Source organism: Tachysurus vachellii, chromosome 3, assembly GCF_030014155.1.
Source record: "Tachysurus vachellii isolate PV-2020 chromosome 3, HZAU_Pvac_v1, whole genome shotgun sequence".
Classification (NCBI taxonomy): Eukaryota; Metazoa; Chordata; class Actinopteri; order Siluriformes; family Bagridae; genus Tachysurus; species Tachysurus vachellii.
This window is the reverse complement of record NC_083462.1, coordinates 27,995,269-28,017,622: the sequence shown is the minus strand read 5'-3', so window position 1 is coordinate 28,017,622 and position 22,354 is coordinate 27,995,269. Positions and strand designations below refer to the sequence as shown.

The 22,354-nt window shown below is 37.5% G+C and overlaps 1 protein-coding gene across 3 annotated transcripts; it reads right to left on the bottom strand.

Moving 5' to 3' along the window:
- Positions 1-1,065: 1,065 nt before the first annotated feature.
- On the bottom strand, positions 1,066-21,933 carry si:ch211-278j3.3 (E3 ubiquitin-protein ligase RNF19A). Of its 3 annotated transcripts, none has more exons than XM_060866585.1 (10): positions 21,883-21,933; positions 16,252-16,642; positions 13,386-13,837; positions 12,115-12,320; positions 10,329-10,503; positions 6,490-6,652; positions 5,311-5,425; positions 3,307-3,438; positions 2,763-3,018; positions 1,066-2,594 (listed from the first exon to the last, which is right to left on the bottom strand). In XM_060866585.1, exons 2-10 carry the CDS (start codon positions 16,408-16,410, stop codon positions 2,399-2,401), a joined length of 1,854 nt encoding a protein of 617 aa, XP_060722568.1. In that variant the 5' UTR covers positions 16,411-16,642; positions 21,883-21,933; the 3' UTR covers positions 1,066-2,398. The 3 variants fall into 3 exon arrangements, with proteins under 3 accessions (XP_060722568.1, XP_060722569.1, XP_060722570.1); XM_060866586.1 differs by having other exon boundaries at positions 2,763-2,997; XM_060866587.1 differs by having other exon boundaries at positions 10,329-10,476.
- Positions 21,934-22,354: the final 421 nt, after the last annotated feature.

Genomic DNA, 22,354 nt, shown 5'->3' with positions numbered 1-22,354 from the left:
CTCTGCCTCTCCTTCTGCTCCTCCGTTTGAAAATCAGGCAATGGGCAAGACAACCTCCTCAAATTCCAAAATACCCAAGATTCAAGAACAGTCAGCTGTAAGATCACATTGCTCTTTTCAATGTATAGAAGAGTAACATGACTCACATGACACATTTCTGTCCACCTTGGTAGTGTATATTTTATTTTTTACATGTGACTTTTTTTTCACATGATTCAGCAGAACCTCTGTAAAAAAGTTTGGACTTAAAGAGATTATTCACTATAAGTATATATCACTCAGTAGTGCTAACCAACAAGTTGTTTGCAGCAGAAGTACATATTAGGATAGTGGTGCTTATCTTACACGATGTGGAATCAGCAATATGGGAACATTAATCTCAACACAGTTAAAGGCACAAAAGATACCATTGTTCATAACTTTTAGGACCCACATATTAATCACAAAATCAGATCTCTGCCTCCTCTGTAGTCTTCTTGTCCTTAATCTTTCCAGTGTTTTGAGCTCCCATTTTAATTTTTTTTAACATCAACATCGCTCTTTAATCCTAAATTCCTTTTTTTTATTTAATGTTTACTCTTTAATTCTGAACACCTTTTCCTCAATGTGCTGTTTACTCCTAAATGCTTTTTTAAATTGTGAGCTAATTATTTTCCACTATTTTTTTAACTATTATGTCATTTTCTTTCTATTTTACGCAAATAACTCTTAAAGTAGTCACATGATGCTGTAGTGTAACCTCTGTATAGCAATTTTAATTAAAAAAATACATCTACCCCCAAACTATCCTGCCAAACAACAACTTTTTAAATGAATCTAATAATGCAATTAATCGGTGCCAAAAATTACGCACAAGAAGTAAATTACCTGATGATACAAGTGTCCAAACATGACATGTCCTTTAGCTCCCTCTAGGAATGTTTTGTTGTTATTACATTACAAGTTTAATAAAGAAATATTCAAGCTTGACAGCTCAGTAAAAGCCAAGTAATACTACACACATTCACCATGAACACAAAGTTAATTTCTTACTTAGAATCGGTTTATTCATACAACATTTCAATTTTTCAAAACAACTTTTTTCATCTACATTGCACATACATTTACTTTGGAGCTGTGGGTAAATTCACCCCCAAGATGAAATCATCATCAAAGATTTTACCCACCTGCTGTTTTCTTGAGAATTAAGAGGCCTCAGATGACATGCTGATAAGAGATTTTGCGTTAATGCTTACTGCTGAATTGCAGAGAGCAAAACTGAAAAAAGAGACTGCTTTAACTAAGACTCCTGTTGTACTCATAAAACTCGGTCTAGTCATATTACCAAAGCTTACTTTGATTCCTTCTGTAAACATAAACTGGACACACCTCTTAACAAACCTCTTTCCATACTATCTTTAGTATCTCTAGTCCATAAAAGTGCTCATCCAATTGCATTATCTAAGCTGAATGCAGTTTATTGGCTCAATCATTTTAGACATAGAGTAGGACAATGCGGCTTAATAGAGATTCTATAAAATAACTCAAGTTTAAATGAATTTCAATAAGCAATCTGTGTTCTTACACACTGGATGCAATACAATTATGGCGAATAATTTTTTTGGCCAAGACGCCTTCCTTTTAACTGCATTAACAAGGCTTATATTTAGTTAGTTACTACATAAAGGGAGAGCTATAGATTAGTATTTAAATGAGTAGGCTTGTAGGCTAAATCTAAATCAAAGGCCCATTATTTTCATTGCAACTTAAATAGTTCAGTACCTGGTATTCTGTTAGAACTTATAATGTATAATTTAAGTGAATATTCTGTATAATTTAAGTGAATGAACACCATATGGGAATGACATGATACCCTGCTGCAAGGTTGCCAATAGTATTGTATTCTCCAGGCAAGGAAACAATCGATTCCATAATATTGTGTAAAAGCTCTATGTCAAACTAGGAAACTCACTGCTTCAGAGAAAAACATGCTGTGGTTCTTGAATTTATTGTTATATTTTAAGGGAATTATACAGCCACTTCATACAAAAGTGTTTTGCAGCTATAAGAAGGGCTAAACAAATAAATTAAATTAAATACCATCTGGATAGCCAATTTTTTTTTTGTCATTGTACCACAGTAAAAAAAGAGGCTAACAACCACAAGACTGGCTTGCAAACATGCGTTCGGTCATTTTAGTTCATACTATCATCTTTAGTCATCCGAGTGGTATATCGGGAGCTGCTCTAGATGTTTGTCCCCATGCCCTCTCTCGTGATACTGAATTCTTTCTCCCTTGCTCTCTCCCCATCTTGTCCTTTCTCGCTCCATTGGTCTCCATTTCTCTGTCTCTGTGTAAACAGATAGAGGCTAGAAGCAGCTGGTCGGAGGTACAGTGGGTGGTGAAAGCGGCTGGTGATCAGACATTGCCTGTCTGTGTAACTGGCTGGGGGTCGTCGTTCACTGGCATTTGGGAGGCACTGAGAGGATCGTGTGATTGACGGAGGGACTCGGCTGACAGGCTCCGGCTAGAGAGGACACTACTGAGACTTGGCTGACGTCCGCTACGTGGCTGTGCCTCGATCTCCACCCGTACCTCGATATTGGTCCCCTCCCTGTAGTCACACATTGCAGCAATACCAGCCTCATGTTGATTAACTCTCATAATCTGTTTACTATTTGTTATGGATGTCCCATCATTAAGTAAACATGGCTCAGTGTATAAATAAAATAACATCCATCTCAAATTTGGTTGTATTTCACTTAGAAATATATGGACCCACCTCAAAGCAAAGGTCTGCGTGCTGCTAAAGACACACTCCTTGACAGCATCCACATCATCTGATTTGTCTTGTTTGCTGCTTACCACCTGTTCATCATCACACAGGTTGGAGAATCCCTCAGGCTGTGACAGGACAGCACTGGTGCTGGGTAATGCTACTGCTTCGTCCACACTCACTTCCTGGAGCCCGATTTCATTGAGCGTTGGCTTGGGCTGCACACTCCAGTGATCACTGACTACATGAGAAAACAAAAAATCTTCAAGAGAAGTTGAAATTTCATCAGATCAGAAGGTTGCATTGTCAACTAAACAATATATTGGAGCTAGTACCACAGGTGTGATTAATATATAGTTCACTAATATAAAAGTGGAACATTTTCCTATATCATTACTATAATGAATTGAGACTAAATTACCTGAACAGAAATTAAATTAGTTTAGAATTCATATCTCTTGCTGAATAACGTTCTGAATATAACTAGTCTAAAAAAAAGTACTCATTGCATATTAGGTTGCATATTAGTGTCTTTTAATGGCATACTTACAATTGGCCAGATCCTCTAACTGAATCTTCCGTGTTTCAGGGGCTTCATTTTGAGGCCTGCACCAGCCATTACGACAGAGAGACATGGGGACGACGCCATAAACGTATGTCAGCATCAGAGGCACTCCAACCGCTGAAAATACAGAGCAGACAATTTTTATGGCACTGGCAAATGGCACTGGGTCAAAGTGTGAAAGGAGGAAAGGGCAGGGATTTAATAATGTCAGTTATGTCTCTTTACCAAAGGCCAAAAAAATGGAATTTCCTCCTGCTTGGGGTTGCCCATGTTCAGTATTGTCATTTCTTTGTCATGTCACACTCCATAGTGGTTGTTAATGGTTGTTAATAAAAATAGATATATGAAATTACAAAAGTTGTAGTTTTTCAGAAGGATTTCCATTTTTTCCTAGCCCACTACAAAAAATATATTCATATAAATGTAAAAAAAAACAACAACCAAAAAACCCAAAAACAATTAAAACACCAACCCCACAACACAAATGTTTCTATATTCAAAGTAAATAGTAATATCAAACTCACTTCTGCTCTCTGAGATGCCCCAAGTGCATTTATTAGCATTTAAAATGTATGTTATCCCAACAGAGATTAAAAAAAAACATCTCACAATGAAAGCCAACAGTGTCCTAATGAAATTCATATCAGACTTGAGGTGATAAATTTGTTTATACTAATAGAAAATGTCAATTCTTCAACAGAATAAAGATGTACTGGTAAAAGGGTTAATATTGGAGATCCTGCACAATGTCACCTTATCAGTGGTTTTTATAAGGAAAAAAAAGTAAATTTGGAGTAAATTTGAAAGTTTGCAAAATGTGTGAGGTTAATCTGGTAGGTTAGGGTGGCTGGGATGACATTTGATATTTAGAAGCTCTTTTGAATATTTATTTTAGGTATTTTCCATCTTACCACTATATTATAATTTGCAAGAAAACTTTAGGAAAAATCTCCTGTCTCCAGATATGACCTCAATTTTCAACTAAGTATAATATAAACTTTACTGTACTGTATATTAAAATCACGACTTATTCATTGCAAAAATATGGAGCAATAATCCAACCAGTAGTACGGTAAACATACAGGGAAATAATACATGCAACAGAGACTCGTGTCACAGCTCATTTAGCCAGGGGACAAAAGGTCATCATTCTTCATAGTGTGGAGCAGAACAGAGTAGCATTGTTTACACCACTGTGTAGCAGTCTTATGCTCAGGAGACAGGGCTCCTCTGTGAAACTGATAAAACTGGATCAGGGCTGTGAGTTGACAATGTTAGGAGAGAGAGAGTGAGAGAGAGAGAGGGAGAGAGAGAGAGAGAGAGAGAGAGAGAGAGAGAGAGAGAGAGAGAAGCGAGCAGAGAGAAAGGGAGAGAAAGGTAGGCAGAGAGCGAAGGCAGTATACACAAAGTGAATGTGAATTCATGTCACGCCATGGAGATCGATCTGTCACTTCAGTGGCAACAAGCTGCTGTAATTTTGCCACTAATGCCCTCGCTGTGGCCCTAATACTGAGAAAAGTATGACTCATCGAGGGTCTAGAGGAGTGAACATATGTGTGACAAAACAAGACTCGAAGGCATCGCTGTGCCTGAAAAGCCCCGAATCTAATCTCCCATTTGTTTCCATGGTGCTAGCAGTATGACAACATGAAGAAGGACATGATTACGTACAAGAGCATGCGTGTGTGGATCACTATGTGTGTGCACAGTGCCCCAAAATAAAAGATGAAGCCTTTCAGCAGAAAGCAGAGCTTTGTTGTGGGAGTAAACTGAGATACTAAGCTTTTAGTCAGCACTTTCTCCCTACATAAGCCACCTACATGAGTAACAGCCTACTAGCGATGGGAGGTGTTCTCTGCCTTGCATGATATCTCACCTCTCTCTTATGGCTAGGTTTACAGTGCATACATTTCTGTCAACAAAAAGCGATCCTACAGATTGCATTAATACTACGACTAATGTACTGAAAAATCTTTTAAATAATCTTACCCACTGTGACGGCTGCTAAGACCGGAGAGACGAATACTGATGTCATGACCCCGCTGGCTACTGTCAAGTAATGTTTACTTCCTGAGATATTGTTTTTCTTACAGCGACCATGGACCTGAAAGATAGTGTAACAGATGCAAACAAGCACCAAGAGAGACATACGTTTTTAATCCTAAATATTCTAATCATAAATGTCTTGTTCACACTTGGTATTAACACACACATCTGTCAGGTGATTGGATAAGTGGACAGCTACATGTACAGATGAGTAAATAAGTAAATAGAAATTTCCACTACAAGACCATTTAGTCACCAACGCTATCAGTTTTGAAGTTATCACATGGGATTGAGCTACCCTTAGAACTAATTAACATTCATTCATTCATTCATTCATTCATCTTCTACCGCTTATCCGAACTACCTCGGGTCACGGGGAGCCTGTGCCTATCTCAGGCGTCATTGGGCATCAAGGCAGGATACACCCTGGACGGAGTGCCAACCCATCGCAGGGCACACACACACTCATTCACTCACGCAATCACACACTAGGGACAATTTTACAGAGATGCCAATCAACATACCATGCATGTCTTTGGACCGGGGGAGGAAACCGGAGTACCCGGAGGAAACCCCCGAGGCACGGGGAGAACATGCAAACTCCGCACACACAAGGTGGAGGCGGGAATCGAACCCCCAACCCTGGAGGTGTGAGGCGAACGTGCTAACCACTAAGCCACCGTGCCCCCAACTAATTAACAACGATGTTAATATTTAAGACACTTCTAATATATTTACATTATATCTATTCACTTTTTTTTTATTTTAAACATGTATACCAGCTACTACAGTATGTTAAATTTCCTGTATATATTAAAATAAAGCTTTACCGGTAGCTTTATCTACAGTGAAGTTCATTAAAGTTGTTTTTTTTTTTATCCTTAAACTGACAACATTTGCACGTTATGTTATCTAAGCATAATGTCTATAGGGTTTTTGTTCAGTATGGGCACTGAGCTGTGACACTGTGACACTTTATTGTGACACTGAGCTGCTATTACAAATATGATGTAAAAGCGGAGATATATTTGAGACACATGAAAATACCAGATGGGAATGGAAGTCTAAGCAGCTGATGTTTGATTTCAGTAGCTCTAATTAGATTAAAGGTTAAATACGTACCCTGCGGCCCATGTATATCGGGATGCCTACGATAATGACTGGTATGGCGATGCCTGCAATCAGTGAGATCACCACTGGAGCCCCAAGCAGCATTCCCACCTGCCATAGCACCTTACGTGTCTGTGACCACGGCTTCTTTCCCCAAAAAGTGCAGCCTGATGGACTGTAGAAAATACAGAGTAAAGAGTAAGGAGGAGGAAAAGTATAATACACATTAGATACAGGTTAAAGCTGGTTAAGACAAGCCTTTGAAAGGTAATTACTCCTTGAACATTTTTAGCAATATACAATGTAGTTTTACTGTTGTTGTGATGTTAAATACACCAAATCACACGTGTAGATGTGACGATACTCCGGTTTATTCCATAGCGAGGATGAATTCTTGAATCTAATTGGTCGGAACGTGTGTGTTATTTTTGTATAACAGAACAGCTTGGCTAGTATTTCCAACTCTAACATAAATGATGGGCTTATATTAATGTGCTAGATCTAATATGTTGTTGTTTTTATAGTAGCGCTACAATTAACAAGGACTGGAACTAGGGTTGAAAAGGGGAGGAAAGTTTCCAGTAAATGTCCGGTAAATTTCCGGAAACTTTCCACGGGAACTTAAACTGGGGAATTTTGGGAATATTCCAAATTGGAAACTTTACCGGAATTTATGAAAATTTACAGGAATTTACAGGAATTTATGGGAATTATTTGGAAATATAGGGAAATGTATATAAACTATATCATTTAGCAGACATTCATATCAAGCAGACATTCATGCAAGGTAATACAAATTATAAAAATGACCTCTTGACTTAATCAGCTTTAACTGATTCTTTCATTGAGTAACACAAAAGCATAATAAACATTATTATGCTTGCAGTAAACATAATAAACTTAATAATTGTAATAAACATATTTCCCTATGATTGCTGTAACATGAAAGCATCCCCCACACTTGCCCTTCTAAAAAAGTCCCAATCAAAATGTAAAATGAAGCATTTTTCCTCAAGCTTATTAGGTCTCTGCTTCTGTGGTAGTCAAGGCCTGAAAAATGGAGGTGAATCCCCCCTTAAGTGATATATGGAGGATTTTATTTTATTTCAGGTGGGAGTGAGTGTGTGAGGGGGGTCATCAAATTATCTGTGCATGTGGTAACACTCCTAATTTACTGCTTATTAAGAGTTAGTAAGGTAATTATTAAGGTTAGGTATTGGGTAACATAGAATAAGGTAATGCAGAATATGGCATTAATATGTGCTTAATAAGTACTAATAAATAGCCAATATTCTATTAATATTCATGCTAATAAGCAACTAGTTAAATGACCCTAAAATAAAGTGTTACTGTGCATGTTATAGAAGAATGCAAGTACATGCAGGGGGTTTGGCCTCAATGGCCCTCCAGTAAGCAGTGTGCTATGTGCAAGTGACCGAAGAATGCAGGGTACAAAATCAACTTAAATTGCATTAAATCTTGTTGTTTTAAACACAATTATGCTGCAAGATTTTTTAAGTTCCTTGTTATAGGCAACTCTGCATTTGTTTAAAATTCCCAGTTTATTTCCATATATTCCCGTTAATTCCCATATATTCCCGTTAATTCCCAGGGAAAGTTTCCAGCCTTGAAAATTCCCGGAATTTTGCAACCCTAACTGGAACACAGAATATGTCTTAAAGAAAACGTGTTGAGTACGGAAAAAATGCCTAATCATTCGATTGTTTTGTTAGGAGACAAATTTAAAATTTATGAAATGGTTGTCTGGTGTCAATGCTTTGTTAGAGAGAGAGAGAGAGAGAGAGAGAGAGAGAGAGAGAGAGAGAGAGAGAGAGAGAGAGAGAGAGAGAGACTGACAGGAAGGCAGACAGACAGAGAGACACTATTGTTCATCACAGGTTTAACTTAAGGGGAAAAAAGGAATGAACTTTTCTCTCAGGTGTTCCACAACGTTAAAGCTAACTACAGTATAATTCATTAAAATGTGGGGTGTTTCTTTTATTAATAAATAAATAAATCATTGTACTTTTATGTAGATTGCTGTGGTCCACAATTCTTCAGGATTTTCAAGATTTCACAGCCCCACAGTTTGGATTATTTTGATATAACCACACAGTGTGTGCTACTCCTTACATAATCCTAATTAAAATCTGTGTAATTTGTAATAATCAATTAAAATACATTCTCTCTCATTTAGGAACAAAAAAACATCTGCAGTCTGCGTCCACAAATGATTGTGTTCTTACTACAAAATGTGATTGTGCTATGAAGCAAAATGTTTAGATTCAAATGAATGATGAGCTCTACAACTAACAATTGCTGCATTGTTCAGGTTAAGCAGAAGGGCTATTATGTGTGGGTTTCACTGTATGGACAAACAGTTCTAGGATCTTAGGCTTAATTAATATGTGGCATGCCTTTGTGATTACTTTATGTACAACTCAGACAGCCAAAGGGCACTGTGACCAAAGACCACGTGAACATAAGGTTCAAGTGGACAACATAAAACACGGCTAAGGAGAAACATATTGACAAAATGTCCTAGCAGCTGAAGTGTCATAAGGAGAGTTTTGTCCTCAGTGTTCAGACAGAATGGACATCTCAGACTGTCAGACATGAAGAGGTACACACATCAGCAGAGAGATAATAGAGCCAGACATTCACAATTATAGCCCATTCACACACACACACACACACACACACACACACCCGCCCATATAATCCATTGCCAAACCATTAGAGTAAACTATCTAAAGTCTAGATGTGTTGAATGTCCATCAACAGTATTTATCATGTGAATGTCAACAGTACAGGATCGCTTATAGGATGCTACAACTGCACTGGTCTTCTGTACCTAACAGCTTAAAGGAATATTGTATTGAGATGCCTGCTAGCCTCCTCCTGTATTTGTATAACAGACTCGAAATGAAACACTCTACTGGTTGAAGACATAGAGACACATTTTAGACATATTTAGATTCTTGGGTCCTATAAGAAATACAGCTTTCAACTTTCACAACAGCAGAGCACTCTGAAAATGAAGCTTAATTTCTTTCAGTATTGAATATTTGAAAACTTTAGCAGAAACAACTAGGAAGTAATTCAGATATCAAGATGATGCTCATATTCATTAGTTGCTCAAAAGCTCCTGATTGCTCAATTGCAATTATTTACAATCGCACTATCCGGAGTCACAAAGATGAGGTCTCCTGAGTCTGGCTTCTCTCAAGGTTTGTTCCTAATTTCGTCTCAGGGAGTTTTTTCCTGCCACTGTAGCCTTTAGCTTGCTCATTAGGGATACATTTAAATGTAAGGTTTCATAATATATATGTTTTGAATTTTCATATTCAGGTAAAGCTGCTTTGTGGCAATGTTTCTAATTAAAAGCGCTATACAAATAAAATTGAGTTGAAATAAGAAAATGCTGCTTTTTTGAGACCATTAATAAGGCCGTATGCCTTCACTAAACCCTCCTTATTTTGCCATATGTGTGTTTTTAAAACACACACAACGCAGTTATAACCTATAACTAGAACCTACATCCTTAAAGTAATAGTTAAAGTACGATAAAGGCGCATTAAAACAGCATCATTAATTTTCTGACCATTCAGAATCCAGAATTCAACAACATTATGGTATACGCCATAAAGCTGGACATTCACATTATTATTTAGAAGTGTTCTTCACCTGCAGTGAAACTGTGGTTGTAGTTAGTGACATCATCAGTGGTGTATCAACCGAGTCTACATTTTCAGCTTTAAAGCCTTACATCCTGCATGTGATGTGAATGACATCTTACATCTCGGGAAATACTGTATATTTGACAGTGTGTGTGTGACTGGGTTACACACCTGAGGTAGTGCACGTCTGTGATCTCCTGCATACACAGCCAGCAGAACTGACAGGCACAAACTGTGCAGTTCATCCGGTTGCAGCTGCCATCATTAGTCTTCATGATGTAGGCACCACAGCGTGGACAAGCTTTAATCTCCTCAGCATCTAATGCACACACACCACAGACCAGGACTGACCAAAAGGGAAAAAGGTTAAAGGTTGTATCACTGGCAAGATTGGGTCAGTCGTTCAGGCTCTGGATTACTGAAAGGTTGTGAGTTTGTATCCTGGAACAAAGCTGCCACTACTACCTGATCATTAAACAAGGACCTGAACCCTCATTTGCTCCACTCAATTGTACATTACTTTGGATAAAAACGCCTGACCAGGTCAAAATACGCCTGACCAGGTCATTTTGACTTTTGACTGCTCTGGTGAATTGGAAAGGTAATACAATCATATTTTATTGACAATGTAGAGAACTTCTTTTAGTCTCATCATATTCACATCATTCACACCACAAATGTGTGTGTGTGTGTGTGTGTGTGTGTGTGTATACACTCTCCAGCACTACAGTTGTGCTCAAAAGCTTGCGTACCTTGGGAGAATTTGCAAGCTGTGTACCATTTTTTAAAGAAACATGAGTGAGAAGGCAAAACAAATGTATTTTATTTCTTATAGGACTCAAATTAATATGTAAGGCATAACAGAAAGTCACAATCATCAAACAACATAACAAAAAAGAAAATGAAATTATAGTACAAAATTTGCATACCTTTAGTTTTTAATATTGTGTATTGCCCCCTTTAGCATCAAAGATGGCATGCAGTCTTTTGTAATAATTGTGTATGAGCTCCTCAATTCTCAAGTGGTAAAGCTGCCCATTCTTCTTGGCAATATGACTCCAGTTTGCATGTTTGAGATCTCCCCAAAGTGGCTCAATGATATTGAGGTCAGAAGACTGTGATGGCCTCCAGAACCTTCACCTTTTTCTGCTGTAACCATTGGAGGGTCAACCCTGCCTTGTGCTTGGATCATGTTGGAGTAACCGAGAGCGTCCCATGCACAGCTTTTGTGTTGTAGAATGCAAATTGTCTGCCAGTATTTTCTGATACCCTGCTGCATTCATCAATTGTTACTAACCTCCCTGTGCCACTAGCATTGCTGACTCCTATTTTGGTCTCTTCACTCCAAATGACTCTGTTCCAGAAGCTGTCAGGCTTGTCTAGGTTGTTTAGGTTATCATAAGGGTTTATGACTTTATGTGACCACTATCCTTAAATAAGAAAAAATTCCAAATAAATGGCATAAATGTTTAACAATTTTTTTAAAGGTACGCAAACTTTTGAGTACAACTCTCTCTCTTTCTCTCTCTCTCTCTTTTATATACATACATATATATATATATATATATATATATATATATATATATATATATATATATACGTATATATATATATGTATATGTATGTGTATATATATATATACAGTATATATTATATATATATATATAATATATATTATATTGCATATATATTGCATATATATTGCATATAATATATTATATATATATATATATATATATATTGCATAGGGTGGAGGTGTAAGCGTTAGACTAAGTGCAGTTTTTTAGAGGTTTAGTTAAGTGTTTATACTGAGACTTTACTGAGATGTAGATAAGTGTTACTAGTATATTAAAATGATAAGAGATCTTTTACAATTCCAGAACAGTGAAAAAAAACCAAGTGATTTGGTCAATCTGTCAGACCATTCATTATATAACCACAACATTTTGGGCTGTACCTCCTCCAGGTTCCTCACTGAAGACGTAGAGTGCTGAGGCGTCGTTGCTGCCCAACGTGTGACGGGCTCGTTGTCGTCTGGCTTGATCGCACGTCTGGTCTGGATGCCACAGCTGACGACAGTGGTAGCAGAACTCTGTGTCGCAGCCCTCACGGCCACAGCTCAGTTTGGGGCACTCAGCACAGCCGTACGCTATCACCGCGTAACTGATCAAACAGTAACATGACACACATGACCACACTTTATTAACATTATCTGCAGTTGATTTTATCTACAAGTACCATAATGGTATGCACAGTTGGAATAAAAGCATTGTTGTATACATCTAAATCTGAATAAAGGGGCAACCAAGTGATATTTCAGAGTAGAATGATGAGGACATGAATTTGTCTTCTTGCCATCTGTTAAATCTGTAATCTGAAGTATGACTCTTTGCTAAGACAAGCATTGAAGTTAATATATAAGTAACATGATTGAGAACTATGATAACATGCTTAGCAAAATTGGTCAAAATTCTCAGAGGAGTCTGACCTATAATTTTTAAACAATATGGCTGCTATAGTATATTGCAATATTTATCTCTTTATTGTTCTGTGTAACTTGGCTGGAACAAGCCACTAAGGTTTCAATCGGTAATGGGTGCTTGGATCCCACAGATCATTATTGCAACAATTTCTAGTGCAGAGTTGGCAAGATGGCTGGAAACGTCTCTATCAGTCCTCTTTTGGTGTAAGTAGGTGATTCTTAGTAATAAAAAGTACCAAAGTTTCTCAGATAAAATATTTCTATGTATAATTTGCCACAGATTTGCAATAATACAGTGTAAGAAAATATAACATTAGAGTAACATGGGTTTTATATATAATATACTGTAATATAATATAATGAGGGCATGAGACGTACAACATTAAAATAAATCAACCCTACAGAGTCTCAGCTTCTCTTTATTAGGCCTCTGTGGTTGCTGAGAGGAAATCCAACCCTGGCCTCTACAGCTATGCATAATTAAAACGTGAAAAGAAACTGCGTCCACCTGCGTCCACTGCTGCAAGCTTTCAAAAGCAGGCAAAAACTCAAATGGCAAAATCCCATGATAAAAATGAATTCTAAAATATGACAAAAGGTTTGATAAATTTTCCTGTGTATGTTAGTGTTTGTTTACAATCAGTACTGTCAGTGTACAACGGTGAGAAGAGAAGTAGGCCGTTTGCGTCTGAGCTGCCATATTATCTCTTAACATTTAACAGCTTGTAATAGTAACATGTGTCAACCTGCAGTCTGGAGCTGGGCACCAGCGTGTGTCAGGGTCGGAAGCCAGGAATCTGCGGAGCTGAAACTCCTCAAAGCGTTCAAGCAATGCACTGTCGTCTAGGATTGCACGGACATCCGGTGGCGCTAGAGCTTCAGGACACTGTGGACAGGCGATACCCACGCGGCTTTCTGAGATCTCGATGCGCAGATACTGACGCAAGCAGTCGGTGCATGCACGGTGTGGGCACGAGGACAGACGGGGGAAGTGGGCACGAGGCTGGCTCAGCAGGCACAACGGACACTCTACCAGGTGCTCGAGAAGCTGCTCTTGGCTCGAGGAGGAAAGTGACACGACACCCGTGGAGCCACTGCTAACACACTCCACAGCTTGCTCAACCTCGGCTCCATCAGCCTTAATGGAGCCTGTTTCGGCAACATCTCCTCCTCCGTCTCTCTCGCTGTGAGGTGGCTCCTAGAGGGGAGAAAACAAAACAGCAAATTAAAATGTACTGTTTGGGGTAAAATATGTCATCATAAATTAATACAAAATGATAGTTCTGTATCAAGCGATTGTTGCACTGATTACTTCTTATTGTATTCTTATTTGTCTATATGTATGAGGTCTTTTTCTTTTGTCAGAGAGTTCCCACAAGAGCACAGGGATCTGTCATTGGAATAGAAAGAAACAATTAATAAAGATAAATCAACCGCTACCTACATTATTCACCTACTTAGTATTAAATAAACGGAGGCATCACGGTACAATTTATTTAGCTCTCTTTATGCTGAAAAAAATACTATTCAGATGTCATACGATGTCAATTTAAATAGGCAGAATATGTATTGTTGTGTGCCTCTAGTCTAATCAATCAACTGCCATGAATCAGAGACTAGCAAACGTCACATTCTGCTAAATCACTTAAAGCATGTTCCTGCTTATGCCCTTGCTCTCACTCTAAAATCTCTCCCTGGCATTTCTGCAGTGTAGCAGAAGCATTGGGAATTACATCGCCTGCTTCATAAAGAGACTAAAAATAAGATTAGTTAACCTGCATCAAAAGTAACTTAAGCTAGAAAGAACTAAATTACTTGCAACTCGCACGTGCAATAAAAGGCTGAACTCTCAACCGGGTATTGCACCTCATGTCCCTGCACACAACCTCCAGAGTCATTGTGTACATAGTGTAGTTTGTGTGTGTGTGTGTGTGTGCTTGTGTATTCATGCGGAGTGGTAAACTTTGCAGCTTCCTGGCAACAACAAGGTGACCCTAACTAAAATGCTAATTGAATAAGATATCAGTGAGTCTGAAGGAAGATCAGACAAAAGTGTCAAAATTAGCAGAAAAAGTCATATATTAATGTTTTTCCAAAAATCTCTGACGGAATCAGTTGACTCACTAATGCTCTCGAGGTCTAAATTACATTTACTTTTGTTTTGACCTAAGGGTGTAGCTGTAAATGTGACGTTGAAAAAACTGTTTTTATGTTAATGGTGAAAGAAGGAGCAGCCTCGACAGTGAGGCTTTTCTAACAGTACACCGGTGGAGGTGAAATGGAAATCGACATTTCTGATCAGTATAAACATATGAATTATTTTCTTGCTCAAAGGCTGTTTTAGGATTAGTCAGGACACTGATAGGTTTCTGTATGTAGAGTATCGTGACTCTCTGATTAGCTGCTGAGAGCAGGACGATGGGAAAATGGGATGGACCAACAATTCACACCTCTCAACTTTAACACTGGTACAGAGAAAAACAGACAGAACAACAATAGCTTTTTAACTGTAACACTGTATAAAACAGCAGCAATAATATTATAACACTGAAACTTAATAGTCTTGGTTTAAAAGAAAAAGGAAAAGGAAAAGAAAAAACAGCATTCTTAAAGCCCTGAGTGTCAAATCACAAATTATTTCAATGCTGAAAAAAATCTCACAAAATGATTCAGGTCTTTGTGTGTCAAGTCCTAGAGATTCTATCTGGCTGCTTTCTTTCTTGAATTTGAGTCCAATAAAGTTTGTTTAATCCAGTGAGATTTTTACTCCTGTATTCAGCAGCACCTTCATGAAGTGATAACGCTTGCTGCTGGAGTATAACTGAATCCAGAGTCATTTGGAGTCAATCAGTTAAAGTCATTCAGTTATTTAGAGCCAGCAAACTTACATACTGTAACATGAATTTCTATTTAAGCTAACAGAAGCTCAGTGAAATTCTTCTCTTCGCATATCCCAGCTTAGGCAGTTGAGGTCAGAGCAAAAGTGTCAACCATGAAGCACAGAGGTGCCAAACAGTGGCCAGCTTGGTGATGTTGGGGCTTAAACCCCTGACTTTCTGATTAATAACACATAGCTTTACCCACTTGAGCCATCAATGCACCAAATGATAATATTTCTATATAAAGTAACAGTCAGCGAAGATTACTCAGGAGAATATCATTCACAAACAACAACAATAACAACCTAGCTGTCTGGCTAAGATTACCTACTCACTCATTCACTACTACCCCTGCAGAAAAACCTGAAAGAGCACAAAAGAGTGTGACTTGACAGGTACAAGAATATTTTTCACCTATTCATTTTCGGCGGGTATAAAATCTGGTATTAAGTAGTATTTTATATTGCGCAAGATCATTTTACTAAAGCTACATCTTTGTTAACATTCATTCCATCATCCCTATGGGAAAGTTGCAAAACAGAATTTAAATTCTACTACAGAATTGAAAAACGCCAGTAGACGTGGCATTACTTCAGTGTCTACCAGTTGCCTTGAGGTGCTTCACATCTAAAAACAAAACAAAACTGTTTTCGATCATCAGTGTAATTTTTAAATTGATGACTTAAGCCTGCAAAAGTGCTAATAAGCTTCATTCAAGTAAATTATGACTTACATTCTGTACGTCTTCCTGCTCGTTGGGCGTCAGCGTAATCACCACTTCATCTCGATTCAAGGCAGCTGCTGGTTTCTCGCTCTTGGGGTCTGTCTTGGGCTTGCGGCTAAAGAAATTGAGGAAGCTAAAGGCCTGGGACTGCTGCTTTGGCCTTTTCATGGTAGAAAATGTGACAGTCCAGCCAAACCAACATGGGCGAATCAGATCTCATTCACTATGTTAGAGGGTGTGTACAGGACAGTTAGGACGTGAAGCTGAGATGCACTAGAGCACACATTGCGAGAAAGTAAGACTGACATATATAAGAGTAAATCCTAATGGAGATCATTATCCTTTAGATAATCCAGTAGCGTAGTCATCCTCTTCATCCACAACAAATGTTGTTTCCAACCTGAGAAAAAGTTAAAAGTTTATTTGTGAGTAAAGTTTTTCTCATTAACATACATCTTAATGAACTCATTTGCTGGCTTTTTGTTGTCGTTTGGTGGTGGTGGTGGTGATGGTGGTGGTTTACTAGAAAAAAAAGTCATTTTATTTCCATCTTGTTTTGGATCATGCTAAAAATGTTGTAGATTAACCACACCGAGCTTCCTATGATTAATTCTTCCTGTCTTTGCGTGTGCTGTTAGAGCCACAGTTTCTGTAACAACATTGCATATGTATCATAATAAAAATACCTTACAAATTAGCAGGAAATGCTAATGCATCTGAAAAGTATCTGGTCAGCATTCAGGCACGAACCAATAATTACACTCAGCATTTGACTGACATTTGTATTGTTTATTGCAGAAAAATGATTACTACATCCAGTATACCACAGCGGCATTATTGAATGCTTGGATCTGAATCTTCACAGACACTGAATCTAATATTTAAGGCGAAATGAACACTTTAGGAAGGAGTTAGTACTACAGTAACAGTTAATAAGGTTTATTACTAAAATAAAAATATAATGTGACATGAACCGATACTCTCACTATAGCAACATGGTTTAAAATGTCAAACTAGATATCTTGACATCTTGCTGATCTTTAAATGTCATTTAAAAGCAAAACACATCACAGGTTCTACCAGCAAACTGACCCACACTAGATCAATGTATACGGTGTGTGAGTAGACAAACGTCAGCCGTGCGCCTTAGCGGCTGGTTAAAGGCCGACTAGTTGTGTTTTAGCTTGGCAAGCAGGAAATTAAAATTGAATTGAAATTAAAACTGTTCTGATGGTTCGCTTTCCTGGATATAGCAATTTTGTTATAATGTTGTTAAAAATAAACATGTTTAACAAAATACATAGTGTATGTTTAATATTTAATCTATTGACAGCCCTAGTTATAATACGTTGCCCTGCCATGGCAACACTGATTATATAAAAAATTCCTTCACAATTTATTATCAACAATCATGATGAGCAAATTTGGGTTGTATTTGATGAATCCATTATCAAGTAGTATTTCAAAGATTAAAAAATTGACTTCCAGAAAGGCATAGTTCATGGTTGTGATTGTGAACTTTTGTATTAAATCTAAAACTTTTTTTTGTATTTTGTATTGTCTTTTGTTTCGCACTGTTTGCACTAGTTTGCACACGATGCACTATATTTTTGGCTAAGACAATTTACTAAGCTCTCTAAGTCCTTAGTTCTGTGCTGATTTATGTAGCACCATGGTCTTAGAGAAATGCTGTTTCGTTCCTTTGTGTACTGCGTCAGCTATATATGGTTGAAATGACAATAAAAGCTTCATGACTTGACTTAACTTGAAAACAATCCGATTTGTAAGATCTTTCACTAAGAATACTGGAGGAAGCTCCTGCAGATTACATATTTCAGACATGGATAGAAAATTAGGTTATGGTGTATATTTGAGTGGGACGGTAATAGGAGAGAGGGAGAGGAAACGGAGGGTATTGGTAGATTTGGTGGTGAGCACTAGATGATGGTATCTAGCTATAAAGCTAGCTATCTATTGCTAAGAAGCTAATCACTAAATGCAACGCAAAGTCAATGGATTACTCAAATGACTGAAATGAATCAAAAATGAAGACTTACAGTTGTTAGTTATTGTTACAAAGTAAGAGATGACCATACACAGCGAGCAGCATTTCTGCTCTCTGTTTTGTGCTAAATACATGCAATCGTTTCCTACAGTGGGAAACCCAGTAACCCCACATTCATTCCACTTTTACAGTCGACTGGTTTGAAGCGCTGGCTGCGGAGTCCTCAGTATGTTTTTTGGCAGTGTCGAGCACGCACGCTTTAGTGTTTGTACACAAAAAAGGTTTTTAATCTGTTCAGACAGAGCATGCATAGCAAATGTGCTATTAATCAGTAGAATTGGATTAATGGTAGGTAAAATTCTATCCATGTATTATTATGGATTAGCACTAAATGAGAGAGAGTGCTGTTCAGTTAAAAAAAATTAAGTATAAATCTATAAGACTCTTATGGTTTGGTGTTCTGATAGTAACCTTCTTTAGCTGAGATTAAATGGGCGCTGCCGAATTACGTCTCGATGCAATGCATTCTGGGTATTTTTGTGTTTCGGGTGAAAAAGAAAAACAATGTACCATCATGATTTCTGATAACATTTGGACAGTAAAATATAAAGCAGGTAAAAGACAGTAAAAGTTGCAACAGAATATTACATACCAAGACAAATTCTAGCTTTATTAAAAAAAATTTCCTTTTAAGAAGACCAAACGTTTGGTGAATGTAGATGAAACTGCTTGCTCATATTGAAGAAAAATGCAAAAGGGGCATTCTCATGCCCCAGGGTCATGCTATCTTCATGCTGTGGAAAGTGAAAATAGAGCCAAATGCTCCACTGACCAGCATGAATTTTTCTTTAATTCAATATGATCATTAATGAAGGTTCTGACAGAAGCTATATTAAGATGCTTCAAATGAGATACTAGTTTCCTTCCATTTTGTTAATGCTCTTCTAGAAAGACTCATGGATGTGGGCTAGAGAGAGAAGCGGAGGCAGAAGCTACAGGGAGACACTGCATCATTTAACAGCCTAATGGTAAGCCAGGGAAAAGAGTTCTGGGGATTTGTGGCAAATCAGCCGGGAGATGTTTAAGTGTACAAACGGCAGCACCTTTTATCTGAACATTTACATTCTCAACTGTCATGTGAAAAAGAGTTATGTGTTCAAGTTAACACATAACATTAAACAGCTGAATATTACAAATCCCAACATGATATAAAGACTTGTAAAGATCTTGTTAAATGTTACTCAACTATAAAGAGCATCTATATAAAAAAAGGTGAAAACATCAGACAATCTCTACAAAGGTCTGAAGATCGCATACACTTTCTGAAGTACAAAGATACAGTGAGAAGTAAATGTGTCGTGTTTATTATATGCATTATAAGTATTATATGTATTATAGAATTATAGAATATTATTATGTGTATATTATGTGTCGAGTTCTTATAATTGTTAGTCTGATAGGATGGTAAACTGAATGAAATTAAAATTGATTGATTACAAATTTTATCCAAACCTATTTAGCTTACACAAGTCAGACTGTAACATCAAATAACCTCAACTCGAGTCTGATGTGTTCTGTCGGTGGAAAGTTCAGGAATAAAAAGCTCTTCTGATCTAATAAATAACAAGAATATTACATATGACAAAAAAGCCTGATGTTTGAATAAGCAAGATTATGTTCATAAACTAAATCTGTACTGAGAGGTGTCATGAAATTATTTTTACAGTTAAAGGAATCCCTGGCTATTTTTTGAGAAGGTTTTGAGAACCACTGCTTTATGTATCGTGCAAAAGCTTTTCATAAGGTTGGTACCAGTTGGTATGAATCAATCAAAGGTGACTCATGTCCATGTGAAAAATGTGCTTGTTCAAGGATATAAATGAAGAAATGAATGGCAAAAATATTATGTCTTTGGAGTTCTGTTATCACATTTATTTTTTTTTAACAAGTGGCTTGGTTAAGAGAACAACAATCCCCAGTCCTTTGGGACTTTTCCCTCTTAGCAACACATATTCCTTATAGTGTAAAGCAGCAGTTGCAGGATTAGTTTGAGATACCTATCAAAACACATGAGAGAAAGCCCTGAAATGCAGTGTTCTTCTTTTAAGTCAGTATACATGCACCAAACTATTTCTGAACATTGTGTGCTCTTATTTCTGACATACGCTGGCTGACGCAGCATTTCCAAAATAAGGAACACTTTTGTTGATGATCAAATGTTTTATTTCATCAGAGGCAAATGTTTGAGAGAAAATCCAATTCTGCTGGATGACTAAGCACGACAAAGTCATTATTAAACCTTTTATAGGGTAATCGTGAGAGATATCACCACTATCAATAGTCTTTGTCTTAGGATAAATACCAACATCAGCCCACTCAGGCAGAATTACATAATCAGGCTCAGACCTATCAAACTACTCTGATTCAGCCTCTACCAAAATCTGATTTTAAAAATCCCCAGGCCATAAAATGAGGTTAGGCAGCAGTTCTCTGACAATTAATGGGACCTGATGTATTTAAATTCAAAAGTCTCATTAAAAAATGAGGCACACCAAAAGCACTTATTAACCACAAAGGAAAGAGAAATACTGTTGAATCAGACTGCTGAATAAGGTTCTTGGAAGATATCATCCAACACAAAGTCTGTACTAAAAGCACCGGATCTCATATTCCTTTTCAGACTGCATAAATGTAGGCTATGATAAGATTATTATTATTATTATTATTATTATTATTATTATTACTATTATTATTATTATTACTATTATTATTGTTGTTATTACTATTATCATTATAATTATTAGTATCATTATTATTACTATTCTTATTATTATGATTACTATTCTTATTATTATTACTATTTTTATTCTTTTTTATTATTATTATGTCAACTAAAGAAAGTAATGAACTGAAAGTGAGTAAACAGCTTGTTGTACAGCTGAACGTGAATGTTGCATTGGTCAACATGCCAAAGTCTGCTGAATCCGTGTAAACCACGAGGTTATGACGTCATAACCATTTTAAACGGAAATAGGAGAAAATACAAAAGCTCAAACTTTCCTCGAGTAAAATCACTGTTTCAAAAGGCCGCCGGGCGATTAGACAGCACTCATGGACTGTGTTGACCGTAGTGATGTTAGGATCGAATCGACAACACGAGAGTCACAGAGACATTATCTCATCACTGCAGGTCATCAGTACACACCTGGCGGCGTGCGCGCGCGCTGCTCTTTGATGCGCATCAGTAACCGGAGCTGCTCTCATCACTCATCACTGACTGATCCCTGACTGATCCCTGACTTTCTCTTCCGCCACGAGACACTGACACACTCTCATTACTACAAGGATGCATCCATGGACGGACATGACGTTGCTAAAAGATATTAAACCGCATCTCAGCATTGAAATTCCTGCCTTTACATTAGCACAAAAGCGCAGACTTTCATAATGAACCCGAGGGTCTGGACCAGGCATCACAGCACTGCAGGGAGTGGCAAGGTTATTATTACTACACGTCCTCTGCAGCCTGGGCTGCTCAAATCTCACCGCTCCATCATCTTAAACAAAGAGTGGTTAAATAAGGCTCAAAAATTAAATAATTTCTAATATTATAATAACAAAATTCTGTCCCTTACCTCTTTATTTCGATGCGTTATCGTGTTGCTGCTCTGAACCATCGATTAGCTCCGCCCACTGAAAAGCCGAGAACAGGCTCCGCCCACTGAAAAGCCGAGAACAGGCTCCGCCCACTGCTGTAGAACACGTTCGCCCAGCGGGAGCGCGCGACACCGCGGGCAGAGAAACGCTGCGTGACGTGAACAGGAGATTCCCCGTTAACCCCAGAGAGATTCCCCCTTTCTCTCTTACTAGCGTCCATAAAACAGCCTGACCTTTTATCCGCTTTAAGACAAAGCCGACACTCTGTTTCACATACGCAGATTTATAATGTTTATAAATCTTATGAAAAAAACTTTATTATTATTATTATTATTATTATTATTATTATTATTATTATTATTATTATTATTATTATTATTATTAACATATTTATATTGTTTATAAATCTACTTTTATTTTTAAATCTATCTATCTATCTATCTATCTATC

Coding starts and splice junctions, on each gene's coding strand:
- si:ch211-278j3.3 (XM_060866585.1), bottom strand. CDS start 16,410: ATGAAAAGGCCAAAGCAGCAGTCCCAGGCCTTTAGCTTCCTCAATTTC. Junction 13,838..16,251: donor AGCAGGAAGACGTACAGAAT/GTAAGTCATAAT, acceptor TCTCCCCTCTAG/GAGCCACCTCACAGCGAGAG. Junction 6,653..10,328: donor ACAGACGTGCACTACCTCAG/GTGTGTAACCCA, acceptor TATTTTCTACAG/TCCATCAGGCTGCACTTTTT.